Consider the following 16293-nt stretch of genomic DNA (forward strand, 5'->3'; position numbering starts at 1 on the left):
CTTAACAACCAATAGTTAGTAGTGTGTAGTAAATATTACTTTCAACGATTTTTTTCCGAAACATACAAAACAGAATTAACTGAAAATGAATTCAATTCTATTTAAAGATGGCCAAAAGTATTAAAAGAATGCATTGTCGTCGTGTTCTGATATATTCTAAAAGTTTCAAATGTCTAGCTAGTCGGGAATTTAGTTAAAAATCTTGGACAAACAAGAAAACAATTGTACTCCACAATAAAAAATCTGTACCGGACAAACAAGAGTACGAGCTAATAAAAACGTGGTAAAAAGGACAGTATCGTGAAATCACAATTAATCTGCGTGACTGACTGATTTAAGGATGTTACATACATACGTCAAAAGATAGGGAAAATATGTCTAATTTAGTTAACGGACTGTGTGAATGTGTGTATTTGAGGATTTTATAAGTTATATATTATTATTTTCCATGAAAAATTCTATTTTCTTAACTCTGTTGTCTATTCAGTCATGAATAAGAAAATGGATAAAATAAAAAGTGTACTTAGTTGTTTGGTAACTGAAAGTCGAATAATAATTACTAATTGCCAATTAGTATTTTAATTGGCATGCTTATTTATTGTCAATCGGAAATGTCTGCAATAGTGCAGGCTAAAAATAAACAAGTCGCAATTATTCAGAACAAAAAAAAGTCAGTTTTATATTTTGCCGCAGAAAATAAACATTCAGTGCAGTGAAAGATCTAAGCTGGGGAAGAGGATGTTTTAAAATGTTACAACCGCAGACGAGGTCATATAAATTGCATGGCGGTAGTGGAAGCTGTTGTTAATTTAGTGAGAAAACAATTTAACGTTTCGCGAAGGAAGAGTTACACAACCTCACGGTACTGCGATGCTCGTAAAGCCCGGTCAAGCTTTTAAACCGTCAACTCTACAACACAGAAATATACGATAGACATTTTTATCTTTATAATAATACTTATTAAATAAACGTTTTTTTCAAAATAAAAAAATGCAATTGAACATTGACAATTAATTTTTAAATTACCGATGGAACGTTAATAAATTTATTATAACACTACTGACTCATTCAGTGATGCAAATTTGATTATTTAAATTAAAATGCTATTTTCATTAACTGTTTGTACATAGTCAGACCTAATTTGAAAAATAGTATACTATCTCTTTTCAACTACCTGTTATTCAATATTCAAATTAAGTAATTTATAGAGAGAGAGTGGGATGGTAGATTGCGTGATCTCTTTATCTGTACGGTAAATGAATACTTTTGAAGACTTAATATTGGCTTGTTATCACCACAAAAATAGCTTTCAACTCGAAAACAAATTTATGAATCTTAGAATTTCTTAACGACTTTTAAATGTTTTTTTTTATTGAAATAGATGAAACTGTTAATTTAAAACTGTGAAATTTTTTGTACCTACTCAAATGGAAGTAAGTATTTAAACAAGCGATACGTATTGTTGAAATCTATGATTCAATTAACTTCTACACGAAAATATCATTATATTTTCTGGCACCCAATATTAAAATTGCATTCCCATCTCTTCTATAATCATTATATTTTATTCTCTATTAGCATGATAAAAATTGCATAGATATTTTTCTAAGATTAACTTTATTTGATATAATTTCAATTACATGTAGGTATGCCACAGTTTTATTTTTTTCTAAAATACCTATGTGTTTAAATTGTTCTATTTTAGTCATTTTTTTAACTTTGTGTTGCACTAAAAATGTTAGTAAAATCAAAAAATAAAGTTTAACACTAGATATTATAAAAATAAATACTTAAATATTATAAGTTATAATATAATTTTGTACATTTTCCCCAAATTATTGTTTTAATAGGTAATAGGTACTATATTGTTTTCTAATCAAATATTAACAGTGGTAAAAATGGTTACCCTAGATAGGTACTAAAGTATTTAATTTGATATATTTCTAGTTTAGATTCCTTCGTAATCTTTTCCGAGTATTGAACTTTTAGAAGGATATGCAGGCCATTGATCTATGTTCTATTTGAAAGATTTCACAGGGTTGATTTTAAGCTACATGAAAGCTTCGCGTTTATCCCTCTAATAAAATGAACTTTGATCATTCCCTCCGTTTACTTCAATTGTTTTTCCCGCTTTTTTGCAGCGCTTTATCATTCGACGCTTCGAATTCCCAAACATCGCTTTTTAAGCGCGCTAAGCTCTCCCCGCTTTAAAAAAAATGTCTAAAACTCTGGCGCAATTATTTTTGCCGGCGTGGGGCGACTCTCTCATTTTAATATCGGCAGAAGTTGGAATGGTAGCGAGAGAATTCTTAAAATACACCGAACGTAAAAAAATCCCCGAAATGAGAGGCGGACTACCTACTTCGGCTGTTAACCTAATCGGGAAAAACTTTGATATGAAAAATTCAGGAGCCGGGTAATGAAATACCTGGGTGCAGATTTCGCGGGCTTTAATCAAAGTTTTAATGCCGGATCGGAGCAAGTACATCTTTATATATTTAATATTAAAATACTGACTATGTTATAGCAAAAAATATTTTATTAAAATATAAACGGTAATCTTTTATAAATATTAAGATATTTTAATTAATCTTCTACAACGTAATTTATATCTAATCCTGATGTAGGTATAAACCTACAATAAAACTTTAGATGTGTTTCATAGTCTCAATTAATAAAAGATTTCCAATAGAGTGCAATAGTTCGTAGTTATATGTTGCTAAATACAGGCTGTAGTTATTATTAATACATTAAACAATGCCTAATAATATTATCCAGCGCATCTATTCCATACAAAAGACTACTATCGGCCACTATTGGCGGTTAACGAGGGTAGTTTATCATATTATATTTGTATTAAGTATTATAATTGTTACAATAAGTTAGCCGTGTCAAAACTGTCTATCTCGCTCTAAAATTTAGCACAGCCAAAAAAAACATAGCACTTATTGTAAAAATTACAACAAACTTATTGTAATTGTCACAATAAGTGATAATACTTCAATACAAAACTACCCTCGATAGCTGCCGTAGCGGCCGATAACAGTCTTGTGTATACAATAGATGTGCTGATGTAGCTAATATATATTGTTAAAAAATATGATGTAGTAGGCAGTAGCCCATTTTCATGTGTTTATTTAACATTATATATGTTTATATTGAACCACGAGATCAAATAATTATAGTAGTATAGGTAGTAGAGGAATTAACCAAAAACCAATGATGTAATTAAATTTGTGACCTTACTAAAAATTGAACGCAGAAACACCGTATAAGCTAATTCGTTACCTATTGAAGTACGAAGGGGTGTGTCTTTCGTTATAGACTTTTATTCATCCGTTGAGCTGACTCTAAGTTTTTATAATAGATTTTTGGGTTGTTACCATATATTCTTTATCCATATTTCTTCGATGTTTTGGGCTCTTAAGAATGGCCTCCGCAGCGATTCCAAAATGTCGAGGAAACAGAAGGGAGAACATGCGGAGCTGACCCATAAAATCTATTAAACAATCGTGGAAGTCCCAAACACCAAGGTAAATCGCGTTTAATATAACCTATCCTATAATAGCTAATGATTATGTTATTTGATTACTATGATGCGTTTTTAATAAATGTGAGAATTGTACAATCATTCTAGTACATGAAATATTTTCATACAATAATTATGTTGGGGATACTATTGTTTAGAAAATTTGCAAAAAATGTAGTGGAAATTGCAAAGGGTGAAAAGTTACGTGTTGCTGTTATGACAAAGAAATATGTTATGTTCATAAAACAATGTTTCCTTACCTCAACGCAGGTCCAATTTGGAGCTAAGCAGGCACTGACGATGCTAAGGTTCTGGGCTCGATTCATCCAAACTGCGGCCACGTGCTGGTTCAAGTTTCCCACCCAACTCGCCGATGTTAAGTAATAGTCTCTGAAAACATAAATTGCGTTTTAACCATGTTTATCATTTGATTTCCTAGTATTTGAAAGAAACTATTTGCATACAAAACAATTAAAAGCAGATATTGAAAAACTGCTTCCAGAAATATTTTTGATACCTAATTACGGAGATCAAACATTAATGAAAAAAAAAAACAATCAATAAAAGTGACGTTTATACGTCATGATGACCGTGCGTTCTTTAAATCTGTTAGCGTACTTAATATTATACGTATACGATTATAAATAAATAATTATACTTATATAAATATACCTATTATGTACTTGACAATAATAATTGTAATTAAATGCAAAATTTGCTTGTTTTTTCTATAAAGTTCTCTACTGCAGTTTGACGCTATGCAAGGTTGACAAAAAGTTGAAACCTTTAACAATATAACGACGCTCGTTAAAATACTCTAGTTTGAATTAACCCGCGGAGGTTCAGCTTTCGAATTTTGAATTCCAAGCAAAAAGCTGAGAGGAACTTGCTCCGTGCCACAACAATTTCCCCGAGTGGTCTCGATTTCAAATACTGAAATGCAGAGCCAGACTGGACAAAATGGATGCAATTCTAGTGGCTGTGCAGTTTGTATGTTGATATTTATACAAAGTACGCGGCAAAGTTTAGTGGCAGTTTGTCACTGTTCAATAAAATAAAAAAAACACTAGTATACTTTGCCGTATGTTTTCCATGTAATATAATTATGATCACAAGAATATGGCGTGGTATAAAATTATGGAGTTAATAGTAAGCCAGTGTTATCTTATATTATATTGAAATTTAAATAATATGATGTGATAGTAAAAAGATAAATCTCAAACTATATAATTCTATAAAATGGTAAAGGTTAAATTAAATTATTGGATCAGTTTCTGCTATGGATATACTCACTGTCCTTCTAAAGCTGGTGGCGGATGAATTTCCCATCTCTTCGGCTGACTCGCATTCTTCACCTCCACAATCCAAAGTTGAACCGTTGGATTGGCAGACCCTGGCTGTGAAATTTAAAATTAACAAATAAAAAATTGTAAAGTTTCATCATTTCTTATTTTTCAAAATATATATAACCACTATAAAGACATTCTTCAGTAGATAACGGGAAGTATTAAAAAATATAGTATATTGAGTAAATCTCATAATATTATTATAAAGATAATAATATGAACCAAAATGTTTTTAGTGTAGTTGAAAAATGTTAGCTTTAAATAGATTGGTGGTTAGTCTGGCTATAATATAGTTACGTACGTTATATTATTCTTTGATATTTTACATGATTTCAGATGTAAATAACGATTGTTAATTGCATCGAAATAAACATTGTCAGGCTTGTAAGACTATTGGAATGGATTTTTATTCCAATGATTTTAAAATAAATATTAGAGAACCAGTTTTAATATTGCTATAACTACATAATCTACAATACGAATTGACTTGTAGTAACATTAATCAATATACCTGGTAACTTTTTTATATAGCGTTACTTTCATATTATATAAAATCTTCATCTACATAAAAAACATTTTTCTTTACTATTTTTGTTATCGACGGTAATTTGACCCAAGTTAACACTTTCTTACAAAATATTGATAATTAGAACTGAATAATAAGTTATTGACTTTTAACTTTCATGGAAATATAATCAATCTTAATATTTATTAGAACGAAAAGCTTTCGAAAGGAAACTGAAGTCATTATAAAGCAATTAGGTAACCAGGAAGTGGTAGTTATCTACTAATTAGTAAAAGATTTACACCATATTATTTATATTATGGACATAGCGCTGTGATATTTACTGTTTTATAAGATAGAAAGAAATAATATTTTTCCATTTTTTGTTATTTATCTGGTCAGAAGTATTATTGATTTTACAATCCGATGTTGATTTTCTAAACTCATTCGATTTATTATATCCACGCTACTGATAAAAAAACATGTGAATAACAATAAGACATTCATCCAACATACACGCTAATCAAAATTTCCACTCAATATCTCAAGTCTTAACAGCATCAGCGCTCGAAATGAAAAAGGAATGAACCGGAGCGCTCGACAATTTATTAACATAAGACAAGATATTTACATTGTTATCAAATTTAGGTGTATTTTATAAAAATAAGTGTGTTCGATTTTTTGTTATATAGCCTATCTAGCTCAGACGGTAAAATTATTTTTTCCATGAGACGGAGCGATAATTTTACCGATTTCACGAACCGGAACGGCGCTCTGGTGCGCTCCGGTCTAATTCAACCCCTGAACAGCTTTCACCATAATTGGAAATCCTGATCTGCCAATCGAAAGTGGAAGTAAATGGAAATGTGTGAATAGAAAGGAATACTATGTATTGTGTGTGAAACAAATTAGGTAGATCCAACTATTGTAAGGATTATTGATACCAAATATCGTAATTAACTATTTTTTTTATACAACAAATAATTTACAAGATTTAAGAGGTTACATTATAATATAAATATGAAAACACTTCTGAGAAAATAAATGTAACCGATGGAAAAACTCTTCTTTTAAATAAATACGACACCCAGCAGGAATCGAACCTGCGTCTCTCGGGATTAATCGAAGAAAATCGTCATGTAATTATTTAAATATAGTATTTTTAAAATAAGTCAAAATTACAAACTAGAATAACTGGCAGATATGTTAACAATAGAAATTGTCATAACGGCGAAACCGGTTTTGATTTATTGTAACAAATACGTGAAAACGTAATATACACATATAAGAATGACGCTTATAATTATTGTGTTTTTGTTGATTTGAGCTACCATTTCTTTTGACCAAGAAATGTAAGACAATTAAGAAAAATATTAGAAATATAGGTACCACTTTAAAAGTAACGCATTTGTATTTGAATACAATATATTCAATACTATTGTATTATATACAGTTCAGAATATACATTTTTATAATTTTATTAGTAACACATCCTAAAATATTATAATATACAAGGCTTTAAAGAAAATGATTTCCGTTAACGTGACGTGGTACAATATTAGCGAATTGAACACAATATTGGTTTACTATGCAATATAACATTTCACGACACCCAACGGTGCAAACATCATACATAAAGTTATATTGAAACCACGCCAAAGATTTCTTGTCCCAGACCGTGAAACTTTAGGTCGTATTATGTACTTAATATAAATATTTAAAGAAGTTGTTAACCGTTGGATATCGGACGCTCTTGGTGGCGGGGTAGTTCCCGGAGGTGACAGAGGTGGAAAACCATGGGAAGGTTAGCGCGCCGACCGCCGAATCGTCGAAAGCGGCGTACAGCACGTGGGAGCCGTCCGGGGAACCCCAGAGAGCCTCAGTTGAATGCAAGATATCCTCTGGTAAACAAAAACAATAAAATCAGACTCAATCTTTTAATAAAACAAGCGAATAAAAATACAAAAGGATTTTTTCTGTCTTCTGCTGTGCGTTGAATTGGATATTAGAGGTTTCTTATCGCTGGCTATCTTTTTGATATATTGTTCAGAGTTATTGGTCTTATTGAAAACATTTAAGAGCATACTTCAGTGAAACGGCAAATAATTGTCAGCAATAGGTGGGACATAATTTTGCATGTGTTGCCAGTCGGAGAGCGATAGTCGACCTGTTCGCACGTCAGTTTGTTTTGTGATGGCGTTGGCGGAATTAATTCTTAAATCGTGTAAAGATGACTAAAAAATGTTACGTATTTACTCGAAAAACAAAACATGTCAATGAATATATTATTATTATTACTTAAATAACAATAAACATTACATTAAATGGACGCATGTTGAATATTTATGACAAATTATGTTTTTTTCGTTTAGTTACGTTTAGTTTCGTTACGCGTCGTTTGCACAATCTGTGCGTTGCGTAGTCACGATCTTTTTAGACCGTGCCTCAGCTGAAGTATAACCTTAAGGGGCTAGATAATATACATCTTAGCCCGGTAGCACATGAGCAGAGTGACGTCGCGCGGCTAGCTGAAACGAATGAAAAGGCAGCATCTGCACATGCGTCGATGCAATATTTTCTTATTTTACATGCAGCCCATGCCAAGTGAAATTTGTTACATGCGACAAAAAATGTTTTTTTCAACCAAAAATGTCGCACCAACGCTATGTGCGGCGTTATCTTAAGTTACGCGTGTTTTGTGAATTAAAACAAAAGTACATCGACAGATTCGACGTATGGCAGTCGAAACGAGTTTGCATGTATGGACTGGCTTAGGTCACACGCAGACGTAACCTCTAATCACAGCTTGTTTGCATTTCTATTATAATTTGTATGGCACATTCCCACATAGCTGCGTCGAACATGCGCAGCTCGTGACGTGCGGCATGTGGGAGCCACCGGTGGTTACGCTCAACCATAAGTATGTGGTTGAGTCTACGCTAGGTATAAGGTAAATAAAATACAGCCTGCGATATAATATGCATATCAATGTTTTAACATCTAGGCCTCTAAGCAATACAAAATAATATTTAATTAATAATAATATGAAAAACAATGGAGTCTGAACCAACCGAATATTTTACTTCTCTTGATACCACATTTCTTTCGTATATGTGTAAAGATAAATATGAGAAAAATTAGTGATATATTTATTCGATAACTACCTCATGGCTGAGGATAATGACTAGTCTAAAATGCATCCATCGTTTGAAAAACCATGACTCTCTAACCCTTACGGTTACTTGATCATTCCAATGTGGTGATACTCATCTTGTATATCGCCAACCACGAATGCAACCCAAAACCACCAACTTCCAAATTTGTTGGCTCCACAATGAGCAATATGTGTAAAAAAAAATGTATACAAGAACATATTTTTCTGACCTTGGTACAGAAAATCAGGCACACCGTTGTATAGTACTCCTGGGCGACCCGTGTCTGTTAGCCTCCACTCCTGGTCGACAATGGGCGAGGGTCGAAGATAGATATCGTTGTCCGCCACCAGCAGCATCGCCCCCTTCACTCCTAGCCACGCTGCATACTGTAGTCTCGATCGCTGCACGCGCGACGAATCTTTCAGCCGAACGGGAGTGTGATGACTGAAAACAAAGTTCAAATTGAAATCAAATAGTCTAAAAATAGATAAAAGTAAGGTTAACTCATCTACTCCAGCTACTATGACCAGCCACATGTTATAAACGACGGTCTTCAAGTTTCATATAAACAATAGAATCACACACCTGTACTTTCTCATTGTTACATCCCAAACTTTGCTGAACGCGTCCCGTGATTCAACCATGTAACGTAGTGTTTTACAAAAATAACACAGTGACCTCCGTAGACAAATTATTACTCCCGTTATCAATTTTAAGTTTTAACTCTTATCTAAATTCATTAGTTATTGCACCGTGATAATGCATTGGCGAGGTTTGTAAATCGATGTATAATTACGATTGGAATAATTTGACCCAAACATGTCCAGTTAATTTTTATAAATGTGAAATTTCGCGCCTATTGTGCCGTCAATGAGATGACAGCCGTCACGTTATATATATATATATATATATTGATTATTGTACTTCCAATATACCCATACCGCATACAGATAAGTACCATGTTAAAATTAGTATAACACACTTGTGTAAATCTATTGCCACATCACTCCCCGAGACAAAGTCTTGACTTGTAACTTCAAAGGGTTATACTATGCTTTGTATTCTATTATTCCTTCTCGGTCATGAAAATGTAATATAAATCATTAAACATGACAAAACACATCCGTTTATCGATATTTGGAGATACCATATTCTTTTAGTCAAGGCCGGCGATATGATTACTTGTACAAACACAAGTGAGGATTCAATTGAAACTTTCTGATGATTGAAACATTTCATATAGTAGGTACCGATTTAGCTACATGAACCATGTCCATAGCTAATATCGACAAATTTAACCAGATTAGCATATTGGCCGGAATCCATTAGAAGTTGGTCGAGTCCCTCCCACCACCAATAGTTTTTCTAATACTTACGCATGTTTCTGATGTGTTTCCAGATAAAAATTATTATGTATCTTCAAAATTAATGTAAATTATTGAATCTTGTATCTCATTCAAATTTGAATGAAATAATTACAAGATAAAAAGAACTTTTTACATACAACGTTTTTAAATTTTCTGCTGAATCATATATACTTGACTTGGCTAGCTTAAACGATCAAAAAAAATTGTATTTTATAGAAATAATACTGAAATGTCATATTAATTTCCATAGTAACGCACGTATATATTAATATTAATAATTTAGTTGCTAGGACCCACTTAGCAACCAATAATAGTTTTACTTTTTACGGATTTCTTCCGAAATAACTTCACACAAAACAGAATTAACTGAAAATGAAATCAATTCTACTTAAATATGGCTAAAAGTATTTAAAAAATGCATTGGCATAGTGTTCTGATATATTCCAAAAGTTTCAAATGTGTAGCTAGTCGGAAAGTTAGTTAAAAATCGATTGCAAGATTTGTACCGGACAAACAACCACCGGACAAATAAGAATACGAACTAAGAAAAACGTAAAATAAAATAATAAAATCTAATTAAAAATAAATGTATAACTAAAAATGTTATACTATCGACTGAGTGTATTTCATAGAATTTGAATTTCAGTATGTATTTGTCATATTGGTGAGTGAGAATTAAGAATTTAAATACTTATAAATAAATACTTACTTAATATATCAAGATATATATGTTATCTTTTTGAAACGATATCGCTATACACGATCGAATGTGACCGTGATGAGATGTCCCATCTAGGACAGGAAGAAAAATAAGAAACCTTTTTTATTATCACGTAATACATCTGTCACTAAATAAAAAACGAGAGATATATGATGACCGACTATGATATTAATGATAGCCATTCAACAGATAAAGTGAACGATTTTTTATAGATAAAAGACTAGGATATTGTCATATAGGTGGAGTTTTCTATAAAAGTATATATACTAAGACATCGCATAAAAATTGTATATATTTAGTATTGGTATTCTATTTTTTTTTAAAGTGACATTCTGTGTAGCTTATAGAAGTTGACGACAGAAACCTTCTTGTACGGGGATGGAGCCTAAACGTATACAACGCATATATGACAACTAATTTTCATATAAACTCTGAAATAATAAAACAACTACGTGAAACTTGTATTCCGATCAACGATTTTTAAACGGTGAATAGAAGCCTGTTGTATGTGTAACTTGAAAATTTTAGCTGCCTAGCACAACTTTGAAGAAGGGTTTTTGATAATACGCCACGATTAAAATCCCAACAGGTAAATGAAAACGTGAACACCTAATTTTATTGTGTATTAGAGAAAAATCTTCAAAGCCAATATAAAACTGTCAATTTTTTGTTAAACAAAATTAAAAAAATATATTTTGATGACACTAATTTTGGTTGAATGTAATATTGGTGCCCAGCGCCCTGAAATGTCATATTTTGCCACTTTATGCAACGGCCAGCTGGTGAAGTTAATCTAAGTCAATAACAAAATTTCGATTGAAATTTTATAGTTTACAAAGTTTTTGAGATTCACAAGATGAATATATTTTCAGCTATCGCTTCACATACATTTTACTGACGTATTTTGCAGTATAAAGACGTTATTATCAACAATAATGACACTCCAACTAACAGTAAGTAGTCTTATGTCACAAAAAAATGATGAGAGAGCAAGTTAAGATTATTTTCTATTTTCTACAAATAATCTTTCTTTAACTACCACGATAGATGGTTATCACGTTAGCCCCACGTGGCTTCGTCTCAGGACAAGGAAGTGTGGCACTAAAATCGTTTCATTCAAACACGTTTATAGCGTCACGGAAGACGGCCGTGCACAAATTGCGGCTACATAAATATGACAAGTGAAGATGGAGTAACTCAAATCAGCCTTTCTGAATTCTTCGTCGTAAATTTGTAGTCATTATCGTGAGTGGTGAGTTAGGACTTAGGAGCCTCACTTGCAGCCTGCAACTTGCAGGAATATATTATGTTATTAGTTCTTGTGCGATAATAATTATTGTTTCAGTTTCAATTTTTCCGTTATACTTACCTATTTAGTTTCTAGATGTATCTCAGAATGAATTTAATTAAGTAGGTACTTAACTAAATATTATTTCCTTTTAGTGCCTAATTATAGAGAATCTTCAATGAGTTCAGCTCTCTATATTTGTTAAAAATATCTGATGTGAGTTTTATAACTTGATGAAGGTGTCGAATCCTTAACGCTTTCGCTGCTGAATAGATAATGAGATTTTAATTGCCCCCTTTAAAATGCACGTTAATTACATCGATCGGCCGCCTGGTCATTACGCACCGTGTGCGTCTTCCGCGTCCAAAGTATTAATATCGTGTCCGAAAATTTGTATGAATACAATTGACCGTATTACACTTCTTCGTAAGCCGTTGTCCTTGAAGCATGTGTTCGTATAGCATTTAATCGAATGACAATTGTTCGTTGAACATTCCACCGTGGAGTATATTGTAGGTTACAAAATGTGACGGTAGTTTGCAAAAAGAAATATTCCAGTTAGATAGCTACATGAAGTATTTTCAAGAAATGGATACAATTAACTATGTACCTATTGGTAAAATGTACATTATTATATTGAAGTAAATATTGTTATATAAGTTAACCTATAATATTCATGTCAATATAAAACATTTAAAAATACCATCTGAAAGACAGAAGAAAATAGGTAAAAAACTTAATTAGAATTACAATCATATCGTGTATATTTATTTAGTTTCATCATTAAATTATTTTAAAACCAATAAAAACATTTCATAAAATCTGTATATAATCTAGAAACAAGCGCCGCATTTTTTAACATATGAACAATATACTCCACGGTGAAATGTTCAACGAACAATTTTAGTCATTTGATTAAATATACGAACACTTGTTTCAAGGACAACGGCTCACGAATAAGTGTCATCCGGCCAACTGCATACGTACAACTTACATATTGTAACCCCTTAATATACCCACTGAAACTATCAAATTAATGTTATTTTCCATTTCACCAACATAGCCGCTTATAGTGCTCTAATTTCATGATATTTTGTTGATCGATAATACTATTACAATACACAGACTCGATACATATTTTCTTTGAAAACAATAATCCATTCCCGATTTTAAACAGTGTCAAGCGTTGATTGAAAACTCAATGGAAAGTTTAAAAATAGCTATAAAAACAAACTCGAATCATAACACAGCAAGGAATAATAAATACTCCTCAATGGTAAAGGGAGAGTTATTTTTTGAACAAAACATTATGGTCCATCCAGCAAACGAATTTGTGTTTATACAGGGAAATGAAAATATCGGTCGAATGGCTGTTCGGTTATCCCAGAAAGTCAACTACAAAGCAGCGTCACGTTTCATCGAGAAATATTATTACGGCGAACCTTACAATAGAACGAGGAAAAAGCATTTTGTAAATTTTGCGGACGCCAAAATAATTGAAATGAATACATTACCACGTATAATGTTATATTTCGCAAATATTTTGTTCTATGAATTTGGATTTGAAGGTTTAAAAAAAATTAAAACCAGGTTTCATAACAGTACATTATAAAGAACCAAAATGTCAGAAAAAAAGAAAATGTTTAACTAAAAGTGAGCCCTGCTTATTTTTATTTAATTGATATTTATGATTATACTCAAAGAATATATTATTGAATAAAGATAAAAATATATTATGGATATAAAAACCCATGGTAAAAACACTATATTCATGATTAGTGTTATGCGCTACACATTAAAATGTCGATAACGCAATATGAGGTTGGGCATTTTTGATAGAGTCTCAATTATATTTATAAAAAAATAGTTAGGTAAGTAAATTCAACAGATTCGTTTACTATTTTGGTTGTGAAACCATTGCCAAGGCATCAATACTATCAAGTTTTGATAATGGTGTAACAACCAAAAGCTATTGAAGAATAAACTAACCAGTAAAATTTAATAAAATTAATATTTTCATTTTATAAAATGGAATTCTACCGAGTAAACGATCAATTAATTAAAAATGGAATACTTTAATTTAATATACAAAAATTGATCGCCTACCGTAACTCAATTTGGAGAGCACTAATGAGCAGGTATTAATAAAAAACCAATAGTTAAAGTTGGCAGTCGTAGCATAGTGGTAATCATGGGCCCCACATCTTGAAGCGGCCCCCCAGGCTAAGATCTTTGGCGGGGCCCCCTACATATCGCTAAGTATAAAGGCAGTGTGACGCTCTACAGTCCATAGTACAGCCAAAATGATGATGACCATAATATGATTTACGCGGTAAAATTAATGTGTATATTTAATGTTTTTTTGTATATTTTAATACATATACCTATCCAATTGAATTACGGAGTTGTCGAGAATCGATACACAATTAAAAATTGTATCGTACAACCATATATTTTTAAATACATAATTGAAGGAAAATAGCGCCTTTTTAGATTTTTTTTGCTAGTAAAGCAAATTTGTGATATGTGTTAATCTCACGTATCTGTTCGACTCACCACGCCGGGCCCCTAGGCCGTAGCCCTGTCAACCCCCCTTGTGAGGGCCATGGTGGTAATACACAGGGCGCGAAACCCAAGAGACGCTGGTTCGATTCCAGCCGGGTGTCTTACTTTTTTCGAAAAAAGATTTTTTCTATTGGCTATATTTTCTCATAAGTGTTTTCCAAGGCCTGAACAAAAACGATGCATGAGTGCGAGTGAGAAAGTATTCGGCACCCTTACAATCTCTGCGACACGCGCTAGAGTAAGATAAAAGGTCTACATATCTGTGAGCTAGTTTCCAAAAGTATCGTCATCAAATCAGGGCGAAACGCTTCACATAGCGTCGATAACTTGCGAGCTCGAGTTGCTAAAATTGATATTTTTTGTGTTAAACATAAAGTATAGTTAAGTAGAAAAGATGGTTCTGTGTGTTGTCTTAAAATGTGGTAGCCTTACTGATAAGCAAGAAGATGGTATTACGTTTCATAGGTAAGTTGATACATGTTCGTGATAATTTATTTGTATTTTATTATATATTTTAATATCAGTGACCTAGTGTTTCTTTAAAATAACTTAAATTATGGATATCTTTACCTAATGGTTGCATTTTGACCGCTTAAAAATACTATATAACGTAAAAAAAAAGAAAATTATATTTTAATTCTGAGCGTCTAGTGCGAGCACTAGCGAAATGGTCTATGGTCTCGAACATTTGTAGACGAATGCGTTCGCTCGTCCACAAACCAAACGCAAGGCACGCGGCTTCATTTAGCAATGAAACGGGTGGCGTCTAGATGTATCTATAGTCTAAGGTGTTTTCCGAATTATGTATGTTCAATAATTAGAATGGTACATTCTTAAATCTTGTAAATTATTCGTTGAATAAAAGAAATAGTTAATTAAAAATGGAATTATTTTACTTTTTGACTATTATTTTTTTTTCTTTTATTTTGTTAACTGTCAATTCATGGTGGAACTGTATTGTATTGTTGTTTAATTTAATAAAACGCATTTTTTTGTAGTACTTATTCCACTTTTAATCAATAAAATAGGACCGGTTTGGACGGATAATTTATGTACCTATTGTTATATTATTTCTGTCGCTTTGGATTTTGTTTGATAAACATTGTTTAAAAAAAATGTATTCAGTTGAAAATGTCCCTCTGAGACGGACGAAACCGGTCTTAATTTATTGATTAAAAGTGGAATAAGTACTACAAAAAAATGCGTTTTATTAAATTAAACAACAATATTAACGCTATATCATATAAATAACGTTTTTTTTAGGCCTGATATGCCAAATAGTTTAAAATGTTCAAGTAAAATAGCACCTTAGGCGACTTTTTTTCCTATGTGAGAAAATTTGTGGTGTGTTTATCTCACTTCACTGGTCAACCCACTATGCCACTCCCCCCCTAAGCCCGGGGTCCCAGGCTAAAGTCCTGTCAGCCCATCCCTGTGGGGACCATGGTTATCATACATAGTTTTAATAATCTAATTCATTTAATGAATTTTTATGATGTAAAACCTCAAATAAACGTATTTTTATTTATACTGCATAATTTATTAAACTCATTATCCGCAGTAATCAATTGTATTGATTTTTAGTTAGTGAAAATATAATTAATGTCGAAACTGCAAGACTAATAAAAAATGTTAAGCACCAACCGAAACGTTTATTGATGCCACTAAAAGTTGAAAGGTCCCTTGTTGTTCGCGAATTTAATTTACGACCCAATAATGTAACAAATATCCACTAAACAAAATCACTCCTCTGAATGGCAAACTGGGGAGTTAGTGACATGAAGCCCTAAAATGCCACCCATAAAAAACAACGTTTT

General features: G+C 32.1%; 1 protein-coding gene across 1 annotated transcript in view; it reads right to left on the reverse strand.

Annotated features, from left to right (window-relative positions):
* The window catches only part of LOC147065874 (inactive dipeptidyl peptidase 10), a 97059-nt gene that overhangs the window by 19757 nt on the left and 61009 nt on the right, over positions 1-16293 (reverse strand). The window contains exons 6-9 of the mRNA XM_085955574.1: positions 8765-8979; positions 7115-7281; positions 4823-4926; positions 3790-3919 (exon numbers count right to left, since the gene is read on the reverse strand). Coding sequence (XP_085811700.1) covers positions 3790-3919; positions 4823-4926; positions 7115-7281; positions 8765-8979 — 616 coding nt within the window. The remainder of the gene's footprint in view (positions 1-3789; positions 3920-4822; positions 4927-7114; positions 7282-8764; positions 8980-16293) is intronic.

This window comes from Rhyacophila brunnea, unplaced genomic scaffold (assembly GCF_057557595.1).
Source record: "Rhyacophila brunnea isolate RB1 unplaced genomic scaffold, BYU_Rbru_1.0 scaffold_5, whole genome shotgun sequence".
Classification (NCBI taxonomy): domain Eukaryota; kingdom Metazoa; phylum Arthropoda; class Insecta; order Trichoptera; family Rhyacophilidae; genus Rhyacophila; species Rhyacophila brunnea.